Raw genomic sequence first — 25,699 nt, forward strand, 5'->3', positions numbered from 1 at the left:
TATGTGGATAACTTTACCTTCACTAAGTGCCTCGGCTGCATATCTAAAGCCTGTCAAACAGGGGCCACATCAACATTCCACAGTCTACTTATATGTGATTCAAATTTCAGTTTCAACACTATCACTTTTCATTTCTCTGCTGCACTTTCATTTTTGTTCTCCAATTCCCTCTTTCGATTACCCATTTTTGCAAAATGTCACATGGGCTTATCACTGGGAGACAGGGAGGCAACACAGCCATGTGCCTCCGGTAGAAGCAGTAACCAATCACTACAAGATTTGGAAAGATGTGACACCACTGGTCACGATCATGATGCCCATCTGTTATCAACCTGGTGATTTGAGGCCTTAACAGCTAGCAGCCAAGTTATGCTTTATGTAATTACAGTTGGTATAAGATGGTAACTAAAATTCGAACCATATGGTTGGGGAACTGACGTTATGTAACTGTGGCAACTGAAATTTATGCATGTTGGAGCTGTGCAAGGCAAGGCTGCCTGTGTAGCAAAGCTTTTACAAATTGTAGAGTTTATCATGAATGAAGATAAATGCTCTGTAGTCTTAAATTCTTGATTTTTTTAAACTGTCCCTTTAGAATCAGAATGTCATTGTTTTGAATTTCCACCAGGTAGACATATCTTATCCCCCCATCACCAGTGACTAACACTCTCTAAGTACGGAGCCCAGGGACTGCAGAAATACAACATGGTTCCATTTCAGCACTAAAAGGGAGAGCATGTTTGTGGGTCATTGGGAACAGACCGATGAGAACTCAGTCGTCTGTGTCTAAGTCCTGTCTACTACTGGGTACAAAGGCCAGGTTTGGCATGAACCTGTAAATGTACAAGTCACACTGATGTAGATGGCAGTGTGTGGATTTTATGCAGTTTAAGATCAAACAACCTAGGGCAGGTCAGAGTCAGAACATGGTGGCTCTACTGGGCTACAGAAATAAGCATGGCATTTGAATCACTTGGGGCTCCACAGTGGCCCCGAGCCAAGGGACATTGCAGTGACATGCAAAGGCCAGCACGCATGGTTAGGCATTTAGCTCAGTCAGCCCAGGGCAGTCAGAGACGGCTTCCATAGGAAACCGTTCATGTTCGGTGCAGACTGAATCACAGAGCACACTAGGCAAGGCTTGAATGGGTAAAAACACAGCAAGCAGTACTGCTTCAAACCTAGCAAAACGCGCACTAGCAAGTAAAGAGAGACCCAAGCAGAGAAAGCGAAGGATTAACCACACCGCTTGTCTGAAATTCAGATATGTACAGCACGTGTCATTTTAACTAAATTCAATAAGTGAAGTCAAAGTTGATAATCTGAAAGGACTAATCTTCCCAGTACATTATTATCAATAATAGTAACAGTAGGAGGACCCAGAGCTATCACTCATTCTGTGAAGTGTGCCCTCATACCTTTATCATTGCAACAATTCTTTTTGGTCCTTATTTTTTATTCTTTTTTTTTTTTTTGAGACAGAGTCTTAAGCTGTCACCTTGGGTAGAGTGCCATGGCGTTACAGCTCACAGCAACCTCAAACACTTAGGCTTCAGCAATTCTCTTGTCTCAGCCTCTCAAGTAGCTGGGACTACAGGCATCCGCCACAATGCCCGGCTATTTTTTTGTTGCAGTTGTCATTGTTGTTTTAGCTGGCCCGGGCCGGGTTCGAACCCACCAGCCTCGATATATGTGACTGGCACCCTACCCACTGAGTATAGGCACTGCCTTTATTTTTCATTCTTTAATTAGCTGTCCATCCCACAGGTTACCCTCTGTCAAGCTGTGTACTGCCAGAATTACTACATTCTAGCAGGCAACGATGACCCCAGCTCTCACCGTGTTCGGGGATGAATATCTGCACCGGGTCGCTGAAGGGCCCGACCCCGCCTGTGGTGATGGCTGCAATCCTCACTGTGCACGAGGCGTTGCGGACTGGAATGGAAATCTGGGCATGGCTGCTACTGTGGCTGACTTCCTCAGACAGTTCTTTCTGGGGACAGAGAGGAAAAGAGGAAATGAAACACAGAGGCACCAGGGGACACAGTCTGCTTGCCTACAGTTTTTTTGGAGGAAGAGCTGTCCCACCTACCCATCCATGTCTACGGGCCATGTCCCCCAGCATTCCTTCCTCACTCAGGCTACAGCCAGTGGAACCAAAAGGCAGGTGGGGTCTAAAGCAACCTTAGGCCTTGGGGGTGAGTAGGGTCATGAGGGCATGACACTTAGAGGGGTCACCAAGAAGCTTCTAGAGGAGAGAGAACAGGTGGTAGATGCATCCAGATGGCAAGAGCAAGACCAACTCCATGGAACTCCTGTTCCTTGAAATTGTAAGAATTTTGACTAAAATCTATAAGGAGGAAGGCAGATATACAATTTTTTACTTTCAACGTGACAGTCAAATACAGTTTGCTCACTTTTCAAAACTCTGATTTTACTTTAATTTATGATGGCTTAAAACCACTGCTGTGAAAGAGCAAGCCATTAAAACATAGGGAAAACCAGCCAGAACGAAGAGTTTAGACAGCACTGGCTCCTTTCTTCCCAAACCTTGATGATCACAATGTTCTCTGGTGTAGGAAACTCATTGTGTGTTTTAGACTGGCTTTTCAAATGGAAATTTTAGGAGTTGTGTAACTGAAATGAAACTCTAGAAACATGTCTTTATCTCTGAAACTTAGAAATTTGATTTCAGAGAGAGAGAGAGAGAGAGAGAGAGAGAATATGAGGTCATATGAAGGCACAGATACCCCCGATTATCAATGAACAGCAAAAGCATGATTCTGTTGGCAACTTTATTCCTTAGTCACTTGGTCTCAAGCCTGTACTTCTAGTGATGGTGCGGGAGGGGCCCAACTCAGCACATAAGGGGACGGCAGTCCCATCATTCACAACCAAGAGAGCACCCAGTCGGTCATCCAGAGACTGTTTCTATATCTAAACAGGCAGTGACCACCAGGACCAGAAATGCCCCATGTGTAGAAAATTCAGACTGCTTTTGCTGTGCTCTCCCATCACAAAAATCAACAAAGAAGACTTCTGTGACCTCTGGTCACAAAGTAGTAGGTGGGAAGTTTTCTCCACAAGCAGATGCTCAATCCTACAGAAGACACCAGCTGGGCATCCTCCTCCCACCCAGTTCAATTCTGACACAATCTGCCTGAGATACACAGGTTGAGGGCTCAGTTTCACAAGACTGGTCCCAGGTTTGCTGTCAATCCCAAGTCCCAGACTGTTTTACCAGTGTTTCTGATCAACTGGCTATACATTGGGGTTCCCATGACCCCTCCTTGGGTTCATTTAATTTGCTAGAGTGGCTCACAGAACTCAGGAAAACGCACGCTGCCTGGCTCATTATAAAGGATAATTATAAAGGATTACAAAGGATCTGAAGAGATGCGCAGACAAAGGCCTTTAGGAAGGTGCAGAGCCCACGCCCCGCATGCACCAGGAACCTCCAGGGGCCCAGCTATCTGCAAGCTCTCCGAAACCCATCTTCTGAGGCCAGGGAGACTTCACTGGGGAAACCCCGCAAGCCCGTCTGTTCAGATTCTTCTTAGCCTCTCTGTGCAGTGTTCCTTCCTCACAGGTATGGGACGGGCCCTCTTCTGAAATGGGGGTCTCAGGACTTTCAATCAGACAAGGTGGGTCAGAGAATTTCTTTATGGCCAGTCCCAAGACATAAAGCCAGGAAAGATTAGAGTCCTGCTTTGGGGAAGGAAAGGAACAAAGGAAGGGAGGGCAGAGAAGATCAGAGAGAGATTCTCTTTTCTGAGGCTTAAGGTACCCCAACATTATAACAAAAGACTGTCTTTCACTTTTAAAACTCTAAATATCAAGAGTTGCTTCAGATACCAAGGACAAAAGGCAAAATATTGTAGCAAAAGATATGCTTATTGATTTAGTCACCTAGGAAACAACAAAAACTATGGGAATTATAAGTCAGGAATTACAGAAGAAAACCAATATGCTGGGGGTGCCAAAAAATGTATACACATTTTTAGTGCTCTTGTTGGAAGTAAAATAGATCACTCCCCAAAAGTGTATGAATTTCCAGTAAAATGGATATATGTAGCATGTCTAGGTACACTTGACCGGTACCAGTACCTTCGATTCAACTTCAAAAAGTAACACATGTGTACATAGATAACATCTCTTAAAATGTATATATACATATTTTTGGCACCCTCTGTATATGTATAGTATATCATGTCATATCCTTTACCCCCAGACAAGGAATGAAACAGAAAAATACAATCTTAAAAAGGTATTTCTACCCCACTGGAGTCTGATCTTATGAAATTTGACACAGATTTTTTTTTTTGTTTATAAAGTAAATAAATTAATAATTAATGACCTTTTAAACATATTCTGACACCTTTTTAGAGCATTACATTTATAGCAACCAGTTTTGAGTATGGGTTAGCGAGGAATTCTGTACTTAATTTCAGAAGGGGGCAGAAAGGCATCAGGTAGGAGAACTCTATAGTCCAAACCCCCACTGTGCAGTGACTCGGGCCCATAGCTGAGAAATAACCAACACATCTGCCCCCCAGCTCAATACCTCATAGCGCCTCAAAGTGTTAGACTCACACCTGAGAAGGAACACTGGGCCTGCTTCTAGCTGCATGCTTTCTTTTCTATAGTAACTCATATGCAATCATATCATTTATTAGAGAAATTATCTCAAAATGCATGACTGGGAAAGAATCAAATGTCTAGAAGAATAGCTATCCTAACAAAAAAAAAAAATTATACTTTTGGAAATAAACATAAACCTATTTGAGCATCCCAAATCCAAAAATCCAAAATCTGAAATGTGGGATGGGCACAGTAGTTCACGGCTGGAATCCTAGCACTCTGAGAAGCTAAGGCAGGAGGACTGCTCAAGATCAGGAGTTTGAGACCAGCTTGAGTAAGCTTGAGACCTTAATTTTAAGAAAATTAGCTGTGTGTTATTGGGCAGGCACCTATAATCCCAGCTACTCAGGAGGCTGAGGCACAAGAAATACTTGGATGCAGGAGTTTGAAATTGCTGTGAGATAGGCTGACACCACAGCACTTTAGCCTGGGGCAATAGAGTGAGATTCTGTATATAAAAAACGAAAGAAAGAAAGAAAATCTGAAAGCTTTTGAGCACCAACATGATGGTTAAAGGAAATGGTCATTGGAGCATTTCAGATTTAAAATTTTTGAATTGGGGATGCTCCCTTAGTAAACACTACATATAATGCAAATATTCCAAAATCTGAAAAATTCTGAAATTTCAAACACTTCTGGTCCATAGCATTTCAGATAAGTGATATTCAACCTGTACTTACCACTTAGAGCCTATAACTCATTACAGAAACTCAGAGAGGTTAGTTTTTCACTTCCACCTCCTATTCCTTAAGTGAGCAAATGAACCTGTGTGAAGTATGTGACCTTCATACAGATTTGACCTTGTGGTATCTTTCAAGTCTTGGCACATGAAAGAAAATTATCATCAAAGCTGTCTTCTCTAAACCAAGAAGTTTACTTGACCGATTCATGGAGTTTATTGGCATTGTAGATTTATTCTCCAGGTACCATCTTTAATCTATCCCTGGATTTCAGAAGTGGTTCAGACCTTTGGGCTGGCCTGTTTCATGGGAATTTTGCCTGTTCCTCATACCTTAAAATAACACCAGCTCAGCTCAGATGCTTTGCCATCCTTTGACAGTGTGTAAGAGGGAGAGAGGAGGAAAGAAAGAGGCAGTGGGCACATGCCAACATCCAGACACACATCTCTGCTCATCAGGAGAGCTCCTTAAAAGGCTGAGGTCTAGAGTCAAGGAATCCTTAAGGGCCTTAAGCGCACTGCAGCTTCCCTGGGTCTTTAAAAAAGTTGGTTCTATATATCATGTTGTCTCAAGGCTGTAATAATCTCTGCTATGAGATTTCCTTCTAAGATATCTATCCTTTCCAAACACAGATTAAACCAGCATTATAGCCATAATCCCCCCAAAATGAACTTCATAAAAACCACATACATAAAAATGCATCTCTGTCTTGTGGTTTGAGCAATTTTGAGTCAAAGCTAAACAGATTTATTTACTGTAGAATATCAAAGAACTTTGAACTTGTCAGTATACACTGTGTGTCTTCAGCAAGGGGGTATAACATGCAATATTTTATATATTTATATGTTTACTGAACTATTTTTTCATAGACGCCCCACTGACACTTTATGGGAATAGGAATGGAGTGGAAAATCCTAATCCATGCTTATCAAAAGACTGTCCCATTCACAGAGGGAAATTCTCCTGCTTGTTTAGATGGTGTAGCTGGGTCTACACACTGACTCCACAGTGCTAAGAATGTCCATGAAGCATATTCAAGGCCCTGTGTTTAGACAGTACAAAGATGAGCAAGACACAACTTCAAAGTCAAGGAGAGCAGATTGCACTTGCTCGGTACCCCTGGATATTAAGTTCTGATTTGAAAGGCAAGGAATATCAAGAAAAGTAGAACAAAAAAACTAGATATCTTAAGATATAATCAATATAAATACAGTAAATATCAGGAAGTTCTTAACGTGAAAGTGACACAAAAATTATAAGATCGCAAAGGTACAAGCCTGCCTTCAGTGTAACTGCAATAACCCACCCAAAGACCACTTCCAAAAATGTTCTGAAATTATGCACCCTTATTATAGTTATAAGTGAAAAATATCTTTCAAAAATAGCCGGCTCCACTGATTTGCATAAAGAAAGAGTAGCTTGAGTAACACTTTTCTAAAAATGGGAATGAATAGACAATTTTGAGAGATGCAGTTGTGTTTCTTTAGCCTTCCAAGATGAAGGGAGTTTAAGGAAATTGAAGTGATGGATGCCGAGAGCATCGCAAACTTCACCCTGGGTGTGGGTTTCGGGCTCCTCCCAGGGTTGGCATTTCTTCAGTGTTCTTTTTTGCCTCCAATTGTGCAGCATGACCTTGAAACTTGGCTGCATCAGAGAATGTTTCCCAAACTCAAAGGAGGCACCAAGTCTTTGTTGTCATGAGACTATCATGATGTATGAAGTATAGCGTAAGCACAATGCAAATGACCTTCTCCTAGGGATGATCCAACATTTCCAAGGACATGGCTGGAAAGGTCACAGCTCTAACTATGGCACTACTGTTCTCCTGCAAAGGGGACCATTCTGAACAAAGGGTGAGGAGAATGCACAGTGCAGCTTAGTATTAATGGCACTTAGTGTACAAGGCTCTCTGGCCACGGTCACTCATAAGATTTTCATCATTGCTGCCCTTCAGTGTGCCTCAGCTCAAGAGGTCATTTCTGGAAAAGTAGTTTCACCCATGCCAGAAGGAGAATGAAAGAGGATGACCTGAAGCTCTTTAAACAAATTGGTGTCTGCTCATAATAATTATTTTCTGACAACCAGAGAAAGATAAAATTTCTACTGAACTGAAACACCATTACTGAACCTTTATGCTTAGTATAGACAGCATTTGGCATTGTGAAAAAAGACCCTTTCTCGGGCGGCGCCTGTGGCTCAAAGGAGTAGGGCGCCGGCCCCATATGCTGGAGGTGGCAGGTTCAAATCCAACCCTGGCGAAAAACTGCAAAACAACAACAACAACAACAAAGACCCTTTTCTCTAAGAGAGTCATTTATTTCCCTGATTTGGCCAATGGGGAAATGCAGTTAATCCAGGGGCACCTTGCACAAAATGCCTTGGGACAAAAGACTAGGAAAGGAGACGTTTCTCTTTCATCAGTGACTTTTAAGCAGGATTATTACTGCAAAGAGTAACACCATTATCAGTTACCTAAGGCAGAACAACAAGGACTTCCACGCCCTCTTGTTTTTCTGCTACTTCCATCACCTACTGTTGCTTTTCTGTACAGTATGCTTTCTGAGAGGTAAGTTAAGGCAGGAAAAGGAAAACAAATCCCAACTGTCCTTTTGGAAAATAGCAGTTTTGATACATGCTGGTTAATGTGAGGTTAAATATGATCAAAGCAAAGCTTGGACATCATCAGTGGGTGCAGCTGTCTACCCACTTACCCTGTTCATCTTTCAGCCAAGGAGCTGTATTACTTTCGTGTCATGCCCCATAAAAATGCCATGAAGATGCTAAAATTTGGATCTCTCCCTAGGGTTAGATCCATGAGGTACATGACAACAAAAAAGCAGCATACTTTCCAAGATCATTGTAGAGAAGAGACAGTCTATAAGGAAGCCAGTGCATCTGCCCTTCCATGGATGTTCTATGTCACGAAAGGAGTCAGCGTTACCTCACTCTTTTCCTTTCCCAGGTGGAAAGGGGACTCGTCTGGAAGCCGCCCACCCAACTGCACTCAGGCACCACCATTCATCTGCCTCCCTTACTTGCGTTGTAAGTCCAGTGTTCATATCATGGTAGTGATCTTTAGACTTCACAGAAATCAAAATCACACATCCACATCCCTCTGGGTTTAACTGGCAAAGTCACTGCATGGCCCTGGCTGGTTCTTAGAGAGGTGGTCACAATTTCTCACATAGATCCTTTTGCCTTTTGTTTGCTATTATGTGCTTTTTTAATGAATTTTATTTTTAGACAACTTTGTCTAAACGTTGATATAACATTTTTTTCTTAAAAACAATGCTTCTACGCCAAATAAATCATGGACAAAATAAATGAAGAGCTCAAGCTGACACAGTCCCATTTGTCTTCAGTACGCGTTGTGTAGATTACAAGCAGCAGCCAGTTATGATGACAGATGACAGACCCAAAGTAATTGCCAAATTTCTTAACATTTTCCCATTTCTGAACCATTCCTTGAAAAATAAAAAATAAAAAAATAAATCACGGGCTGGATTCAGGAGCTCACACCTATAATCCTAACACTCTGGGAGGCCCAGGTGGGTGGATTACCTGAGCTCAGGAGTTCAAGACTAGCCTAAGCCAAAGTGAGACCCCATCTCTACTAAAAGCAGAAAAACTAGCCAGGTGTTATGGCAGGTGCCTGTAGTCCCAGATACTCAGGAGGCACTTGAGCCCAAGAGTTTGAGGTTGCTGTGAGCTATGATGCCACAGCACTCTACCCAGGGTGACAGAGTGAGACTCTGTCTCAAAAAAAGAAAAAAAAAAATCACACATAGGGTCACACCATCCTCACGGTGGTCCAGTAGAGCAACCATCCCATGTGGATTCATGTTTTCAACAATATTGAACTAGTAGTTTTAGAAATTAGTAAGGATGTGTTTGATTTGTTCTATGGTCCTTGTCATAAAAGGTTTTACTGTTTCTGGTCACTGTTCAAGTTTGCCTTTTAGTAACCTCATGTAATCTTTTATGTACTTCTGCTGTGAAGCTGATTTCCTGCGAGCCACAGTTCATGACAGTATCAACACCCAGGATTGCTGTGCTTTAATACCTTTGCCCTCAGGGCCTTCAGTGGCGTCATTTCCATTGCTGACCAATGAGCAGGTCGTTAATGTTAGCCTCTATCCTACTGACCTACAGCTCATGCATGATCTCCTGGATCTTGTAAATATCAGAGAACATCTCTTAATGGCTGATGAGGTCCTGGTAAATAATCATGACTGCGGCCAGGAGTTTGGAGCCAGAGTGGTACAGCCAGAGTAAGCAGGGCTTGGAGGGAGGGGGGAGACGGGGGCAAAAAAAAGCTTGTTTGCTATTATGAAATAAAATGAGTACTCATACTAGTGAGTCCATACTGAACTAAGGAGGATTTTTGCCAGCTTTAGATTATAAGGCAAGGACTATCAGACATACTGATGCACCCCAACCCGAGCTCTGCCCAGGTCCAAGCACATACTGGCATTAAAAATAATCCTTGTTGACAATTATGATGATATTCTCAGTGAGCAAGAAAACCTTCCTAGCCCTGGCCAGACTTGGTGGACCAGAGTAGGCCAGCAGAATATTCTGGTGGAAAGAAGGTGGAGGTGAAGGTTGCTTATATGAATAAACTCATTTTATTATTCATAAAGAAGAATATAAGCCATCTTCATAATATAGAAGTCTCAGTTGTACTCCTGACCTCAAGCCTGTTATTGGCCTCCTTGCTACCACAAAAAAAAAAAGAAAAAAATCAGGCCTAACTGTCAGGGCCCTGCATTTTAGGATCACAACTCCTTAATCCAGCTTCATTTCATACCTGGCTCTGAGTCAGGATTTGTTTAAATTTGTTACATTATGCCTTCTCTCATGTTATCTTTTCCCACTTAAAACTCCTCAGTCTTCACTTGTCAAAATCATTGCAACCTGTATTGGTTAATTTTGGGTGTCAGTCTAACTGGGTCACAGGGGTGCCCAGCTATGTGGCTAAACATGATTTCTGGATGTGTCTGTGAGGTTGTTTTGGATGAGATTAGCATTTGAATTGGTGAACTTGCTAAAGCAGATTGCCCTCCCCAGTGTTGGTGGGTCTCATCCAATCCACTGAGGGCTTAAATAGAACAAAAGGTGGAAAAAGGAGGCATTCTCTCCCTTTCTTCTGCCTGAATACTTGAGCTGAGATGCAGGTCGTCTCCTACCCTTAAACTGAGAGCTACAGCCCAGCCCACTGGTTCTCAGGCCTTCAGACTTGGGCTGATTTACACCAGTGACTCCCTGGGTCTCCAGCTTGCCTACTGTGGGCCTTCTCAGCCTCCCATAATAGCATGAGGCAATTCCTCATAATCAATCTCTTTCTGCACATGTGTATTCAATTAGCTCTGTTTCTCTGGAGAACCCTGACTAATATGTATGTGCAGATCAAGTACTACTTCTGCTGGAAAAGGCATAACATCTTTGCACATTCTTCCTGAGTGTGCCAAATCGGAAGGCCTGAAACCATCTAAGACCCCAAGACACTCTGGGGCCGGTCACATAGGTCAAAGTGGCTACAGCATGACCACTGGGAAGCTGCACAGAGGATGGGCTTGTTTGCTGCTTGCTACACAAGGTACTGAGACAACCCACCACACATTGCCCCATGGGACTCGAGGGCAGGGAACCTGTGCCACCAGGCTGATGCTCCATGGTGTGCTATGCCATGAGTGACAAATTGCCTCGTGCTGGCCCACTGAGTCTCATCTCTAATTTCAGTTCTTATGCAGCTGTGCCAGGCCAGTTGGCTCACTTGTTTAGTCCTTTTCTTTGACACCTGTTTACCCCTTGTTATTCTGTATGAGTTTGGGGTTCCTCCCTGATAATCTTCTGAAAAGAACCCACTGAAATTTCTAAAAGACTATGAATTGCCAACTGCTACTCCCTGACCTCATATTATGAGTATCTGGGTAGTTTCCACTGTCTTCCTAGAAGAGCCTAAATTCCCTGAAGGCAAAAATGAAGTGATAACAGAGGATGAGTTCTACATCTACTTACTAAATTAATGAATGAATGGATGAATGAGTGAGGAACACCTCAAAAGACTCCTCAGGATTTTTACTTCTAATTTTTACTATATTGTTTATATCCCATTGAAAGTTGCCTTGCCTAACTCAATCACACAAGGTCTTTTCACAACAGAATGAAAGCTTCTAAAACAGAATTAAACCAGTGAGTCAAAAGGAGATGATTAACAGTGCCCTTTTAGGGTTCAGACTTACGGAAGTCCCCACGCTCTGCCAAATGTGAGATATCCGGTAGCCCACCAGCTCCCCATCCTGCCGCTTCATTGGAGGCCGCGTCCATCTGACGTCTACGTGATTACTAGACGCATTCAGAAGCACGGTCACATTTAAAGGTGCTGCTGATGGGGCTACAAAAGAAAAAGGAGAGAAGGATGAAGAACCACAAAGAAAAGCACACACAGATTCATGCTTGTCTTGGTTTTAGTTGTTAAATGTTTCCAAGGAAAGTACTCAAATGAGACAGAGATGAATAGCAGGGGTTCACCCTCTTTTCAATTAAAGACCATCAAGATAAGACATGAGTCTTAAAAAGTAAGCCCTTAAGCCCTGTCAGGCCAGGTGCAATGGGTCACGCCTGTAATCCTAGCACTCTAGGAGGCCGAGATGGGTGGATTGCCTGAGCTCACGAGTTTAAGACCAGCCTGAGCAAGTGTGAGAGCCCCAAATCTAAAAATAACCAGGTGTTGTGGTGGGTGCCTGTAGTCCCAGCTACTCAGGAGGCTGAGGCAAGAGGATCTCTTGAGTGCAAGAGTTTAAGGTTGCTGTGAGCTATGACGCCACGCACTCTATCAAGGGTGACAAAGTAAGACTCTCTGTCTCAAAAAAAAAAGAAACAAGCCCTTTGAGGCTACTGAAACCTAGAGATTCATTTTTGAAGCTGAAAATGTCATGAGCACCCACAGTAAATAACAAAGGAGAGGTAAGCAGGCAAACAGGTGGATGGTGCTCGTGGACCCCTGTGGAAGCAAAGAAGACACAACTCAAGGTCCTCCAACAGAAACCTGTTGGGTAGAAAACTAGTGTGCCTGGCGGGAGATCAGGTCTGTGGCATTTGAGATGCACAAGACAGGGAACACTCCTGAGCTCAAAATGAAACCATCGCTGTAAAGTGCAGAGGCAGGTTACTGATGGTCTGAACAGAGGTAATCGGTTGACATATTAAAAGATGTACATCTAGGCTCAGCACCCATAGCACAGTGATAGGCGCCAGCTGGCAGGTTTGAACCCAGCCCGGGCCAGCTACACAACAATGACAACCGCAACAAAAACAGCTGGGTGTTGTGGTGGGCACCTGTAGTCCCAGCTACTTGGGAGGCTGAGGCAAGAGAATCACTTAAGCCCAAGAGTTTGAGGTTGCTATGAGCTGTGACACCATGGCACTCTACTGAGGCTGACATAAGGAGACTGTCTCCAAAAAAATAAAAAATAAAATAAATACATAAATAAAAGATGTATATCTATATGTGGATACGTATAAACAATTTTGGAAACAAGTGAAGATCATTACTACAGGCCAGGCTCTGTGGCTCACACCTGTAATCCTAGAACTCCAGGAGTCCAAGGTGGGTGGATTGACCTGAGCTGAGGGGTTCGAGACCAGCCTGAGCAAGAGTGAGATCCCATCTGTAGCAGCACATATAGCCTACGGCTAGGAGTGAGAATTATAAGTAACACCTGTAGCTCAGCAATGGCACACCTTGGTGAAAAGGGCATGGGAGGGATTTAGCTCTCATAAGGAGCATGAGAGAGCTTGTGAGATGAGAGCATTGGTGAATTGGCAGTCTCTACACCTATGGTCTTGAGAGGCACGAGATCAGCCTTATATTAGGTTGGAGGAGAAGGCAGCTGGGAATGAGTTCATTCTATCACAGACCGCTTACTCTGACTCCTCTCCTGCCTGCAGAATGCCTAAGGATCACTAAGCTCTGCTAAAGACTAAGATCTATCTTTCTTTTTTTTTTTGAAATGTAATATTTATTTTTTTATTAATATTAAATCATAGCTGTATACATCAATGCGATCATGGGGCACCATACACTGGTTTTATAAACAGTTTGACACATTTCATCACACTGGTTAACATAGCCTTCCTGGCATTTTCTAAGAAGACTGCTTTACTCTCTCAAAGACTCTCTCTCTCCCCCTTCCTGCTAACGTAAATAGCCCTCAGGCACCTAAGAGCAATTGTTCTTCAGCAAGGTAGCTTAGCAGTCCATGTCCAGAACACAGCTAGATAGGCTGGGGCCGGAGACCAACCAGTCTTGGGTCCTGATAAATGGCATCTACAAAGGGACCCCGACACCCATCTCTACAAATAGCCAGGTGTTGTGGTGGGTGCCTGTAGTCCCAGTTACTTGGAAAGCGGAGGCAAGAGAATCTCTTGAGCCCGAATTTGAAGTTACTGTGAGTTATGATGCCACAGCACTTTACCCAGGGTGACAAAGTGAGACTCTGTCTCAAAAAAAAGATCATTACTACAGTCTTTTTGGGACAGAAGAACTTGACTACATTTATTAAACCTGAAAATAATATGCTCTTTGACCAAAGCATTTTATTTCCAGGAAGTGGAAGTGTCTATGAAATCAGTCATTCAAATCTGTTGCAAGATTTAGGGATAAACATGGCCAGCTCGACGTGTCTTTATGTCTGCCTCCCTCCCGAACCTTTCTATGATGACAGTAGGGAGTTTAAAATGATAAAAACTCACAAAGTTAAGGAGGCAACAGTAGAAGAGAAATTTCAAAACATTTGAAAGCTGAAAAAGCGATGAAGAAGGCATAATTAATTTAGCAAGCCAATATTCCTCCAAGAACCACACAGAAGCTCGGAACTATGGGCCCAGCACTGAAATGGAGACTGTGATTGATGGGAAATTTAATTAAAAAGGAGGGGTGGAGCCTGTGGCTCAAGGAATAGGGCGTCGGCCCCATATGCCAAGGGTGGTGGGTTCAAGCCCAGCCCCAGCCAAAAACTGCAAAAAAAAAAAAAAAGAAGTAGTTGCCTTAGGGAGGCCAAGGCAGGAGGATTGCTTGAGGGCATGAGTTCAAGAACAGCCTGAGCAAGAATGACACCCTATATCTACAAAACATAGAAAAATTAGCCAAGCATGGTTGGTATGCACGTGTAGTACCAGCTACTTGGAAGGCTAGGGCAGGAGGATTGCTTAAGTTCAGGAGTTTGAGGTTGCAGTGTGCTATGAGCATTCCACTACACTCCATCCTGAGCAGTAGAGGGAGACCCTGTCTCAAAAAACAAACAAACAAAAAAAGTAGTTGCTCCTTAAGGTCTTTCTACCCCACTGCCATCTACCTGGCAAGAACTACCTCAGTATCCACAGGAAACAAGGTGCTTTATTCTTTGAATTGAAAAGCCAGCAGGGTTTAGGTATTAGGGTACCAGCAGCATGGAGGCCTGGTGAGGGGCCAAACTGAAAACTAGGGAAATAAGTCTGCATGCTAAATAAGGAGGACTTACCTTACTCTTTCTCCCTGATCCCAGCTTCTAGAACAACAACAGTCATGTTTAAAGTCCTGGGGAATGACAGATTCCTTTTCTAAGAGAAGTGAGAAGCCACAGAGCAAAAAACCATTTTGACACCTGGGGGTATCTGAACCAGAACACTTAGGCTGCTGCTCCATCACCGCACAGTGAAGCCTGTGAGCTCTGCTCACACAGATTTCCAACCAAAGTGCTGGGTTTTCACTTAAGATCAGCAAAGGTCTGGAGAAACCTCCTACAGAAATGTGAGAAACCAAAAAAAAAAAAAAACCCTACACAGGACAGAGGGCTTCAGGAGACAAAGCCAGTGCAGGGAACTGGAAAGAACTAAAAAACAAACCAAAAATAATTAAAATACACAAAGATAAGAAACAGTTCTGATTGAGAACCAGAAAAAAATGTCAATGATGAAACTTGAAATTAGCAACATGATAAGCAAAATAAATTATTTAATAGAAGAATCAGAATACAAATCAAGTAGATCCCCAAGAAAGTAAAATAAAAAGGCAAAAGAAAAGAGGCCAATTTGAGAAAAGAAAATTGAAGAAGCAATTAAAGGGATCTAACTAACAATTGTCTCGCCTAATTTCTGGGGGGAAAAACAGAGCAAAATATTTTGAAAGAAAAAAAAGGAAGGAAAAGGATGAATGAGAGTTACAGCAGGTAATCAAAAGAAAGCTGAAGTAGTTGTATTAATATCAAAGTAAATCTCAGAACAAATATTACCACAGATAAAGTAATTTCATAATGATAAATTTGTCAATTTATTAGGAAAGCATAGTAATAGTAAAAATTTCTATACAAAATAACAGAGTTGGAGGAACAATCCAAGATGGTGGCAAAGTAACAGCTTCCCTGCAACAGGGCCTGGTGAGTCTGGGGAGACAAGACTCCAGGCATCTCTGGCTGGTGGGATCTGCCTATAATCATCCCTTTGAGGATACAGGGAGTCAGCAAGGGACTTCTGCACCCCAAGAGGTGTTTCCACAAAACAATGGAAAACTGGCAAGTGGTTGGGTGTGTTCCATCGACCTAATCTCGTCAGTAGCTGTAAGTACAAGCAGCAGTGAGACTGCAAACTGCAAAGGCCTTACCTATGAACTGTTTCGGTGTTTGTGGACTTGGCCCTCACTTGAACTGCCTTGGGGAGAGCTTGAGCAGGAGTGCGGAGAACTTTGGGCACTGTCTACAGCCCCAGACTGAGCCACTGAGCCAGACGGAGCTAATAGTGTTCGGCTGTAGGCCGCAGGGAGCCATTGTGAGACAACTGCCCCGCAAGCTCTGCCTTCAGGGTCACAGAACAAGGATTGGGCAGGAGCTAGTAACCTAGTGACTAAGCAGCCTAAAGGTGGGGACTGAGCTACCTTACAGCCTTAACCCTCAGGGTCAGAGTGAGACCGGTTTTGGCACTGGAGCCTCGGGCTGTTGCCCTGGGTAGAGTGCAGTAGCGTCACAGCTCATAGCAACCTCAAACTCCTGGGCTTGGCACCACCCGGACCTCCATTAGAGCTGTGCTGCGACCACTGACACGCGACCCGCACCCGCTGGGCCTCCACATGCCCTGACCAGGAACTGCGGGAGCCCTGCAACCCTGCGTCCTCCCTCCTATATCCTCCCTTCCTCCACACCGGCCCACACCTCTGGCCAGGGACTCTGGTAGCTGCGTGCCCTCTGGAGCCCTCCCAGCCTCTGCGCAGAGCCCTTCTCCTGGCAAGAGACTGCTGAAGCCTTGGGCGCTCTGTGCCAAAGTCACTGGGTGCCAGGCACTCCCAGAACCATGTGCACCACCTCCCGCCCTGTTGCTGGGAGATAGCAAATAAGTGTATCACACTCCGGGGTTGCTTCCACAACCAGAACTCCCTGGCTAGGAGAGCCCCAGAGGAACTACACAGGGTCACTCTCTACAAAGATCCAGCAACAATAGAGTAATCCCAATGGGGTCTAATCTTGGAGAGACACCTCCCCAAGTCTGAGGATGGCCAGAGGCAATGGTGAAAAACAATCATGAGGCGAAATCAACGAAAAACTCTGGCAATATGAATAATCAGAGTAGATCTACTCCCCCAAGGATCAATGGGGCTGACACAGCACAAGAGCCCATGCACAAACAAATAGCTGAGATGTCAGAAATCGAATTCAGAATCTGGATAGCAAATAAGATCGAATTAGAATTCCAAGCAGTAACCCAAAAGATATCTCAAGAATTCAACGAATTCAAAGATCAAATGACCAAAGATTTTGACACATTGAGACAAGAAGTTGTAGCCCTCAAAGATCTGAGAAACACAGTAGAATCACTCAGTAACAGATGGAGCAAACAGAAGAAAGGATTTCTGACATTGAAGACAAAGCTTTTGAATGCTCCCAAACTGTCAAAGAGGATGAGAAATGGAGGGCAAAAACAGATCACTCTCTCAGAGAGCTCTGGGATAATTAGAAGAAAACCAATATATGTCTTATAGGGATCCCCGAAAGCGATGAAGTGGCTTCACAAAGCACAGAGTCTCTTCTCCATGAGATTATGAAGAACTTTCCAGACATGCCAAGAGATTCTGAAATTCAGATAGCAGACAGTTTCAGAACCCAGGCACGACTCCACCCAAATAAGACATCCCCAGACACATCATAATCACTTTCACTAAAGTTAATATGAAGGAGAAAATTCTGAAAGCAGCCAGATGAAAGAAAACCATCACCTACAAGGGCAAGAATATTAGAATGACTGCAGATCTCTCTGCTGAAACCTTTCAAGCTAGAAGAGGATGGTCATCAACTTTTAACCTCCTAAAACAAAATAACTTTCAACCCAGGATCCTGTACCCAGCTAAACTGAATTTCATTTATGATGGAGAAATTAAATACTTCAATGACATTCACATGTTGAAGAAATTTTCCATAACTAAACCAGCTCTCCAGGATACTGTCAGACCCATCCTCAATAAAGACCAGTGTAATCCTCCACCACAAAAGTAAACCCACCCAGAAAATTTTGATCAAATTCCAACTTCCACAGTCGCAAAAGGATTAAAAATGTCCACCGGACTCTCAAAAGGCTTATCAATATTCTCAATTAATGTGAATAGTTTAAATTGTCCTCTAAAGAGGCACAGGTTGGCTGACTGGATACAAAAACTCAAGCCAGATATCTGCTGCATACAAGAATCACATCTTACATTAAAAGACAAATATAGACTCAAGGTGAAGGGATGGTCATCTATACTCCAGGCAAATGGAAAGCAGAAAAAAGCAGGCGTTGCAATCCTATTCGCAGATGCAATAGGCTTTAAACCAACCGAAATAACGAAGGATAAGGATGGACACTTCATATTTGTTAAAGGTAATACTCAATATGATGAGATTTCAATTATTAATATTTATGCACCCAATGAATGCACCTCAATTTACAAGAGAAACTCTAACAGACATGAACAACTTGATTTCCTCCAGTTCCATAGTAGTTGGAAATTTTAACACCCCTTTAACAGTGCTGGATAGATCCTCCAAAAAGAAGCTAAGCAAAGAAATTTTAGATTTAAACTTAGCCATTCAACATCTGGACTTAACAGACATCTACAGAACATTTCATCCCAACAAAACTGAATACACATTCTTCTCATCAGCCCACGGAATATACTCCAAAATTGACCACATCCTAGGCCACAAATCTAACCTCAGGAAATTTTAAAAAATAGAAATTATTCCTTGCATCTTCTCAGACCATCATGGAAAAAAAGTCGAACTCAATAACAACAGGAACCTGCATACCCATACAAAAACATGGAAGCTAAACAACCTTATGCTGAAGGATAGATGAGTTATAGATGAGATTAAGAAGGAAATCACCAACTTTTTAGAACAAAACAACAATCAAGACACGAATTACTAGAACCTCTGGGATACTGCAAAGGCAGTCCTAAGAGGGAAATTTATAGCACTGCAAGCCTTTCTCAAGAAAACGGAAAGAGAGGAAGTTAATAACTTAATGGGACATCTCAAGCAACTGGAGAAGAAAGAACACTTTAACCCCAAACCCAGCAGAAGAAAAGAAATAACCAAAACCAGAGCAGAACTAAATGAAATTGAAAACAAAAGAATTATACAACAGATCAATAAATCCAAAAGTTGGTTTTTTGAAAAGATCAATAAAATAGATAAACCTTTGGCCAACCTAACCAGGAAAAAAAAGTGTAAAATCTCTAATTTCATCCATTGGAAATGGCAACAATTAAATAACAGACCCTTCAGAAACTCAAAAAATTCTTTTTTTTTTTTTTTCTTGTAGAGACAGAGTCTCACTGTACTGCCCTCGGGTAGAGTGCCGTGGCGTCACACAGCTCACAGCAACCTCTAACTCTTGGGCTTACACGATTCTCTTGCCTCAGCCTCCCGAGTAGCTGGGACTACAGGCGCCCGCCACAACGCCCGGCTATTTAAAAAAAATTCTTAATGAATACTACAAGAAACTCTACTCTCAGAAATAGGAAAATCTTAAAGAAATTGACCAATACCTGGAAGTACACCACCTACCAAGACTTAGCCAGAATAAAGTGGAAATGTTGAACAGGCCTATATCAAGTTCTGAAATAGCATCAACTATACAAAATCTCCCTAAAAAGAAAAGCCCAGGACCAGATGACTTTATGTCAGAATTCTACCAAACCTTAAAGAAGAAGTAGTACCTATATTACTAAACCTCTTCCAAAATATAGAAAAAGAAGGAATATTACCCAAGACATTCTATGAAGCAAACATCACCTTTATCCCCAAACCAGGGAAAGACCCAACAAGAAAAGAAAATTTTAGACCAATATCACTAATGAATATTGATGCTAAAATACTAAATAAGATCCTAACAAACAGAATCCAACAACACATCAAAAAAATTATACACCATGACCAAGTCAGATTTATCCCAGGGTCTCAAGGCTGGTTCAATATACGTGAATCTATAAATGTAATTCAGCACATAAACAAACTAAAAAATAAGGACCATATGATTCTTTCAATTGATTCAGAAAAAGCTTTGATAATATCCAGCATCCCTTCATGATCAGAACACTTAAGAAAATTGGTATGGAAGGGATGTTTCTTAAACTAATAGAGGCCATCTACAGCAAACCCACAGCCAATATCGCATTTAATGGAGTTAAACTGAAATCATTTCCTCTTAGATCAGGAACCAGGCAAGGTTGCCCATTGTCTCCATTGCTCTTTAACATTGTAGTGGAAGTTTTAGCCATTGCAATTAGGGAAGAAAAGGTGATCAAGGGTATCCACATAGGGTCAGAAGAGATCAAACTTTCACTTTTTGCAGATGATATGATCGTATATCTGGAAAACACTAGGGATTCTACTACAAAACTTTTAGAAGTGATCAAGGAATACGGCAATGTCTCAGGCTACAAAATCAACACCCATAAATCTGTAGCCTTTATATATACCAACAATAACCAAGCTGAAAAAACAGTCAAGGACTCTATTCCTTTCACAGTAGTGCCAAAGAAGATGAAATATTTGGCAGTATACCTAACAAAGGGTGTGAAAGATCTCTACAAAGAGAACTATGAAACTTTAAGAAAAGAAAAGCTGAAGATGTTAACAAATGGAAAAACATACAATGGTCATGGCTGGGAAGACTTAACATTGTTAAAATGTCTATACTACCCAAAGCAATATATAATTTTAATGCAATTCCTATTAAAGCTCCATTGTTATATTTTAAAGATCTTGAAAAAATAATACTTCATTTTAAATGGAATCAGAAAAAAACTCAAATAGCCAAAACATTACTCAGCAATAAAAACAAAGCAGGAGGAATCACGCTACCAGACCTGAGACTGTAGTGTAAATCGATAGTGATCAAAACAGCATGGTATTGGCACAAAAACAGAGAAGGAGATGTCTGGAACAGAATAGAGAACCAAGAGATGAATCCAGCTACTTACCGTTATTTGATCTTTGATAAGCCAATTAAAAACATTCAGTAGGGAAAAGATTCCCTATTTAACAAATGGTGCTGGGTGAACTGGCTGGCAACCTGTAGAAGATTGAAACTGGACCCACACCTTTCACCATTAAGTAACATAGACTCTCACTGGATAAAAGATTTAAACTTAAGACATGAAACTATAAAAATACTTGAAGAAAGTGCAGGGAAAACTCTTGAAGGAATTGGCCTGGGTGAATATTTTATGAGGAGGACTCCCCAGGCATTTGAAGCAGTATCAAAAATACACTACTGGGACCTGATCAAACTGAAAAGCTTCTGCACAGCCAAGAACATGGTAAGTAAAGCAAGCAGACAGCCCTCAGAATGGGAGAAAATATTTGCAGGTTATATCTTTGATAAAGGTCTAATAACCAGAATCCATGGATAACTCAAACGTATTAGCAAGAAAAGAACAAGTGATCCCATCTCAGGGTGGGCAAGGGACTTGAAGAGAAGCTTCTCTAAAGAAGACAGACGCATGATCCACAAACACATGAAAAAAAAACTCATCATCCTTAATCATCAGAGAAATGGAAATCAAAACTACTCTGAGATATCACCTAACCCCAGTAAGAGTAGCCCACATAACAAAATCCCAAAACCAGAGATGTTGGCATGGATGTGGAGAAAAGGGCACACTTCTACACTGCTGGTGGGAATGCACACTAATACATTCCTTCTGGAAGGATGTTTGGAGAACACTTAGAGACCTAAAAATAGACCTACCATTCGATCCTATAATTCCTTTACTAGGTTTATACCCAGAAGACCAAAGCTAACAATATAACAAAGACATCTGTGCCAGAATGTTTATTGCAGCCCAATTCATAATTGCTAAGTTATGGAAGAAGCCCAAGTGCCCACTGACCCACGAGTGGACTAGCAAATTGTGGTACCTGTATACCATGGAATATTATGCAGCCTTAAAGAAAGATGGAGACTTTACCTCTTTCATGTTTACATGGATGGAGCTGGAACATATTCTTCTTAGCAAAGTATCTCAGGAATGGAAGAAAAAGTATCCAATGTACTCAGACCTACTATGAAGCTAAATTATAGCTTTCACATGAAGGCTATACCCAACTAAAGCACAACACTATAAGGAAAGGGCCAAGGAAGGGGAAAGTAGGGGGAGGTTAGGGTGGAGGGAGGGGCCACACCTATGGTGGGGCCACACCTATGGTGCATCTTAGAATGGGTACAGGCGTAACTTACTAAAGGCAGAACACAAATGTCTACATACAATAACTAAGACAATGCCATGAAGGCTACGTTGAACAGTTTGATGAGAATATTTCAGATTGTATATGAAACCAGCACATTGTACCCCTTGAGTGCACTAATGTACACAGCTATGATTTAACAATAAAAAAAGGAAAGAAATAATAATAATAATAACAATAATGGCCAGGGGCTCACACCTGTAATCCTGGCACTTTGGGAGGCCAAGGTGGATATATTGCTTGAGCTTAGGAGTTCAAGACCAGCCTGAGCAAGAATGAAACCCCATCTCTATTGATGGGAATAGGAGCTGGGTGTTTTGGCAGGTGCCTGGAGTTCCAGCTACTTGGGAGGCTGAAGCAAGAGGATTGCTCAAGCCTAAGAGTTTGAGGTTGCTGTGAGCTATGATACCACAGCGCTTACCCAGGGCAACAGAGTGAGATTCGGTCTCAAAATAAATAAATAAATAAATAAACAAACAACAACAACAAAAATAACAGAGCTTGAGCTGGGCATGGTGGATCATGCCTGTAATCCTAGCAGTCTGGAAGGCTGAGGTGGATAGAGCTTGAGCTCAGGATCAGCCTGAGCAAGAGTGAAACTCTACTGAAAACAGAAAACTAGTGGGTATTGTGGTGAAAACAGAAAAACTAGCCCAGTATTGTGGTGCACGCCTGTAGTCCCAGCTACTTGGGAGGCTGAGACAAGAGGATTGCTCAAGCCCAAGAGTTTGAGATTGCTGTTAGCTATGATGATGCCACGGTACTGTACCCAGGGCAACAGAGCAAGACTCTGTCTCAAAAAAATAAATAAATAAAATAAACAAACAACAAAAAAAAGAAAACAGAGCTTCAAAACATTTGAAATAAAACCTGGTAGAACTGCAAGAAGAAATAGATAAAATCCACAATTATACCCGTAGATTTCAATATCCCTGTATAAATAATTCATAGAACAGAAAATCAACATGAATACAGATTTGAAAAATACTATCAGCCAACTTGACCTAGTTGGTTGGCATTGATAGAACACTCGATAAGAGTAGGATACTAATTCTCAAAATTTGGATCTTGGTGTGGTCGCTGCCTCGGCTCTCATCTTGTGCTCTCTCTCGTTCCCCATTCCGTCCACTCGCCTGGCTGTGCCAGGCCCTACTGGGAAGAGGCACTCATTTCCCCCCGCAAGCGAACCTGGCACGAGGAAAAGGGCAGCACGCAGATCAGCTTTGCCTGGCTCTCAGAGCAGGTGCCATGCCCTGTCCTAGGGGTCCAAATGGGTAGCAGGCACCACCTGCAGGGTGCCTATGATTATACAAGACCACCTATGGAGAAAGCTATTGTGAAGACAGACGTTCAGACAGCTCTCCCTTCTGGGTGTTAGGGAAGAGCAGCTCCACATTCTGGCTTGGCTGAAAAACACTTTGTAGATGTAGAAGCGGGTGTCATAGATGAAGATTATAGAGGAAATGGTGGTGCTGTACTATTTAATTTTGACAGAGAAAAGTTTGAAGAAAAGTGATCGGATTGCACAGCTCATTTGTGAACAGACTTTTTATCCAGAAATAGAAGAAAGTTCAAGGTTTGGATGACACTGAAAGGGGTTCAGGAGGTTTTGGTTCCACTAGAAAGAATTAAAATTCATGCCAAGACTAGAAAATGAAAAACTGTTCCTTTTCTTAAAAATAAAGAGTTTTTCAGGCCTGCCAAACAACGACAACTACAACCAAAAACAAAACAAAACAAACAAGCAAACAAAAAAAAAAAAACCCAGCCAGGCGTTGTGGTGGGCACTTGTAGTCCCAGCTACTTGGGAAGCTGAGTCAAGAGAATCACTTAAGCCCAAGAGTAGGAGATTGCTGTGAACTGTGCTGCCACAGCACTCTACCGAGGGTGACAAAGTAAAACTCTGTCTCAAAAATAAATAAGTAAATAAATAAACTGTTTTTGCTTAAAAAAAAGAAAGCTACTCATTCTCTTCAAGTACACACAGGTGGTTTTCTTGACCCTAAGATCATCATATTCTGGTGCATAAAATGAACCTTAATAAATTTAAAAGGAGTCAAGTCATATAAATTATGTTCCCTGGTCCCAGTCAATTTAATTAGAAATCAATACTACAAAGATCTTTGGAAACTAGATTACATGGCTAGACAACCATTGAGTCAAAGACGAAATCATAACAAACACTCTCTAGAAAATATTTTGAATTGGATGAAAATACTGTATATCAAAATTGGAAGTACAATATATCAAATTTGTTTTCAACAGCTTTATATTTTCATTTGAAAAAAGAATATATTTTCCAATTTTGACACTAGGATTTGCACAAGAATCAAACTCTCAAAATTTCTGATCCAAACCTGTCCCACCATCTGCATGAAGACTGAGTGCCGATGTTGAGGACAGAAAGAGGGGAGGAGACAGAGTCCAGGGACAGGAGAGCTCTAAACAGGGAGTAAGAACAATTCAAAGTTTACGGAGCCACGTAGTCCTTCCAAAACTCGAAGAAAACATCTCCAAAATCAAAAGCAACACATAGAAAGTCTTTAAAGTTTAAAGATGTAAACACAATTTGCTTTGGCCAAGAAAATAGAGTCAATATGATTTCCTGCACAAGGTTGCTGTGAGGATCTACTGAAATAAGGCATAGAAGGCACCTAAGTTCCCTGGCATATAAGGGTAGTTGGTGAACTTAGCCGTCTTCACATCATTACTTCTCTTGAGTTTGATGTTATAAATAATAACTTTTGTGTATTATATTTTAATTAAAAATAACACATGTTGGGTGGGTACAGTGGCTGATACCTATAATCCTAGCACTCTGGGAGGCTAAGGCAGGAGGATAGCTTAAGCTCAGAAGTTCGATACCAGCCTGAGCACAATGAGATCAGCCTCAATTTCTACTAAAAATTGAAAAATTAGGAAGGTATTGTGGCAGATGCCTGTAGTCCCAGCTACTCAGGAGGCTGTGGGAGATCACTTGAACCTAGGAGTTTCAGGTTGCTACAAGCTAGGCTGACACCACAACACTCTAGCCCAGGGCAACAGAGGGAGACTCTGTCTTAAAAAAAAAAATCCCCAAACCCCAAAACTACATGTTGCCCAGCCCTCTAGCTCACACCTATAATCCTAGCACTCTGAGGTGGGAGGGTTATTTGAACCCAGGAGTATGAGGTTACAATGAGCTATGATGACACCATTGTACTCTAGCCTGGGCAACGGGGCAAGACCCCATCTCAAAACAAAACACCCACATGTGATTATTATTATTTTTTTTTGAGACATAGTCTTACTTTGTCACCCTAGGTAGACTCCATAGAATGCCATGGTGTCATAGCTCACAGAAACCTCAAACTCTTGGGGTCAAGCAATCCTCTTGTCACAGTCTCCTCACAACAGTCTGCTATGACATCATTTTCTATTTTTAGTAGAGATGGGTCTTGATCTTGCTCTTGCTCAGGCTCGTTGGGAATTCCTGAGCTCAGGCAATCCACCTGCGTCAGCCTCCCAGAGTGCTAGCATTACAGACTCAAGCCACTGCACCCAGCCCTACCCACGTTTTAAAAAGTGTGCTATTTTCCCAGTAAAAGAAAGTATTATCAGTGGCGTCCATACTCAGTG

General features: G+C 42.1%; 1 protein-coding gene across 1 annotated transcript in view; it reads right to left on the reverse strand.

The window, feature by feature from the left end:
* Positions 1–25,699, reverse strand: part of MERTK (MER proto-oncogene, tyrosine kinase) — a 129,242-nt gene that overhangs the window by 35,029 nt on the left and 68,514 nt on the right. The window contains exons 8-9 of the mRNA XM_053587095.1: positions 11,567–11,718; positions 1,840–1,993 (exon numbers count right to left, since the gene is read on the reverse strand). Of these exons, the coding sequence (XP_053443070.1) occupies positions 1,840–1,993; positions 11,567–11,718 (306 nt within the window). The remainder of the gene's footprint in view (positions 1–1,839; positions 1,994–11,566; positions 11,719–25,699) is intronic.

This window comes from Nycticebus coucang, chromosome 4 (assembly GCF_027406575.1).
Source record: "Nycticebus coucang isolate mNycCou1 chromosome 4, mNycCou1.pri, whole genome shotgun sequence".
In the NCBI taxonomy this organism is placed as follows: domain Eukaryota; kingdom Metazoa; phylum Chordata; class Mammalia; order Primates; family Lorisidae; genus Nycticebus; species Nycticebus coucang.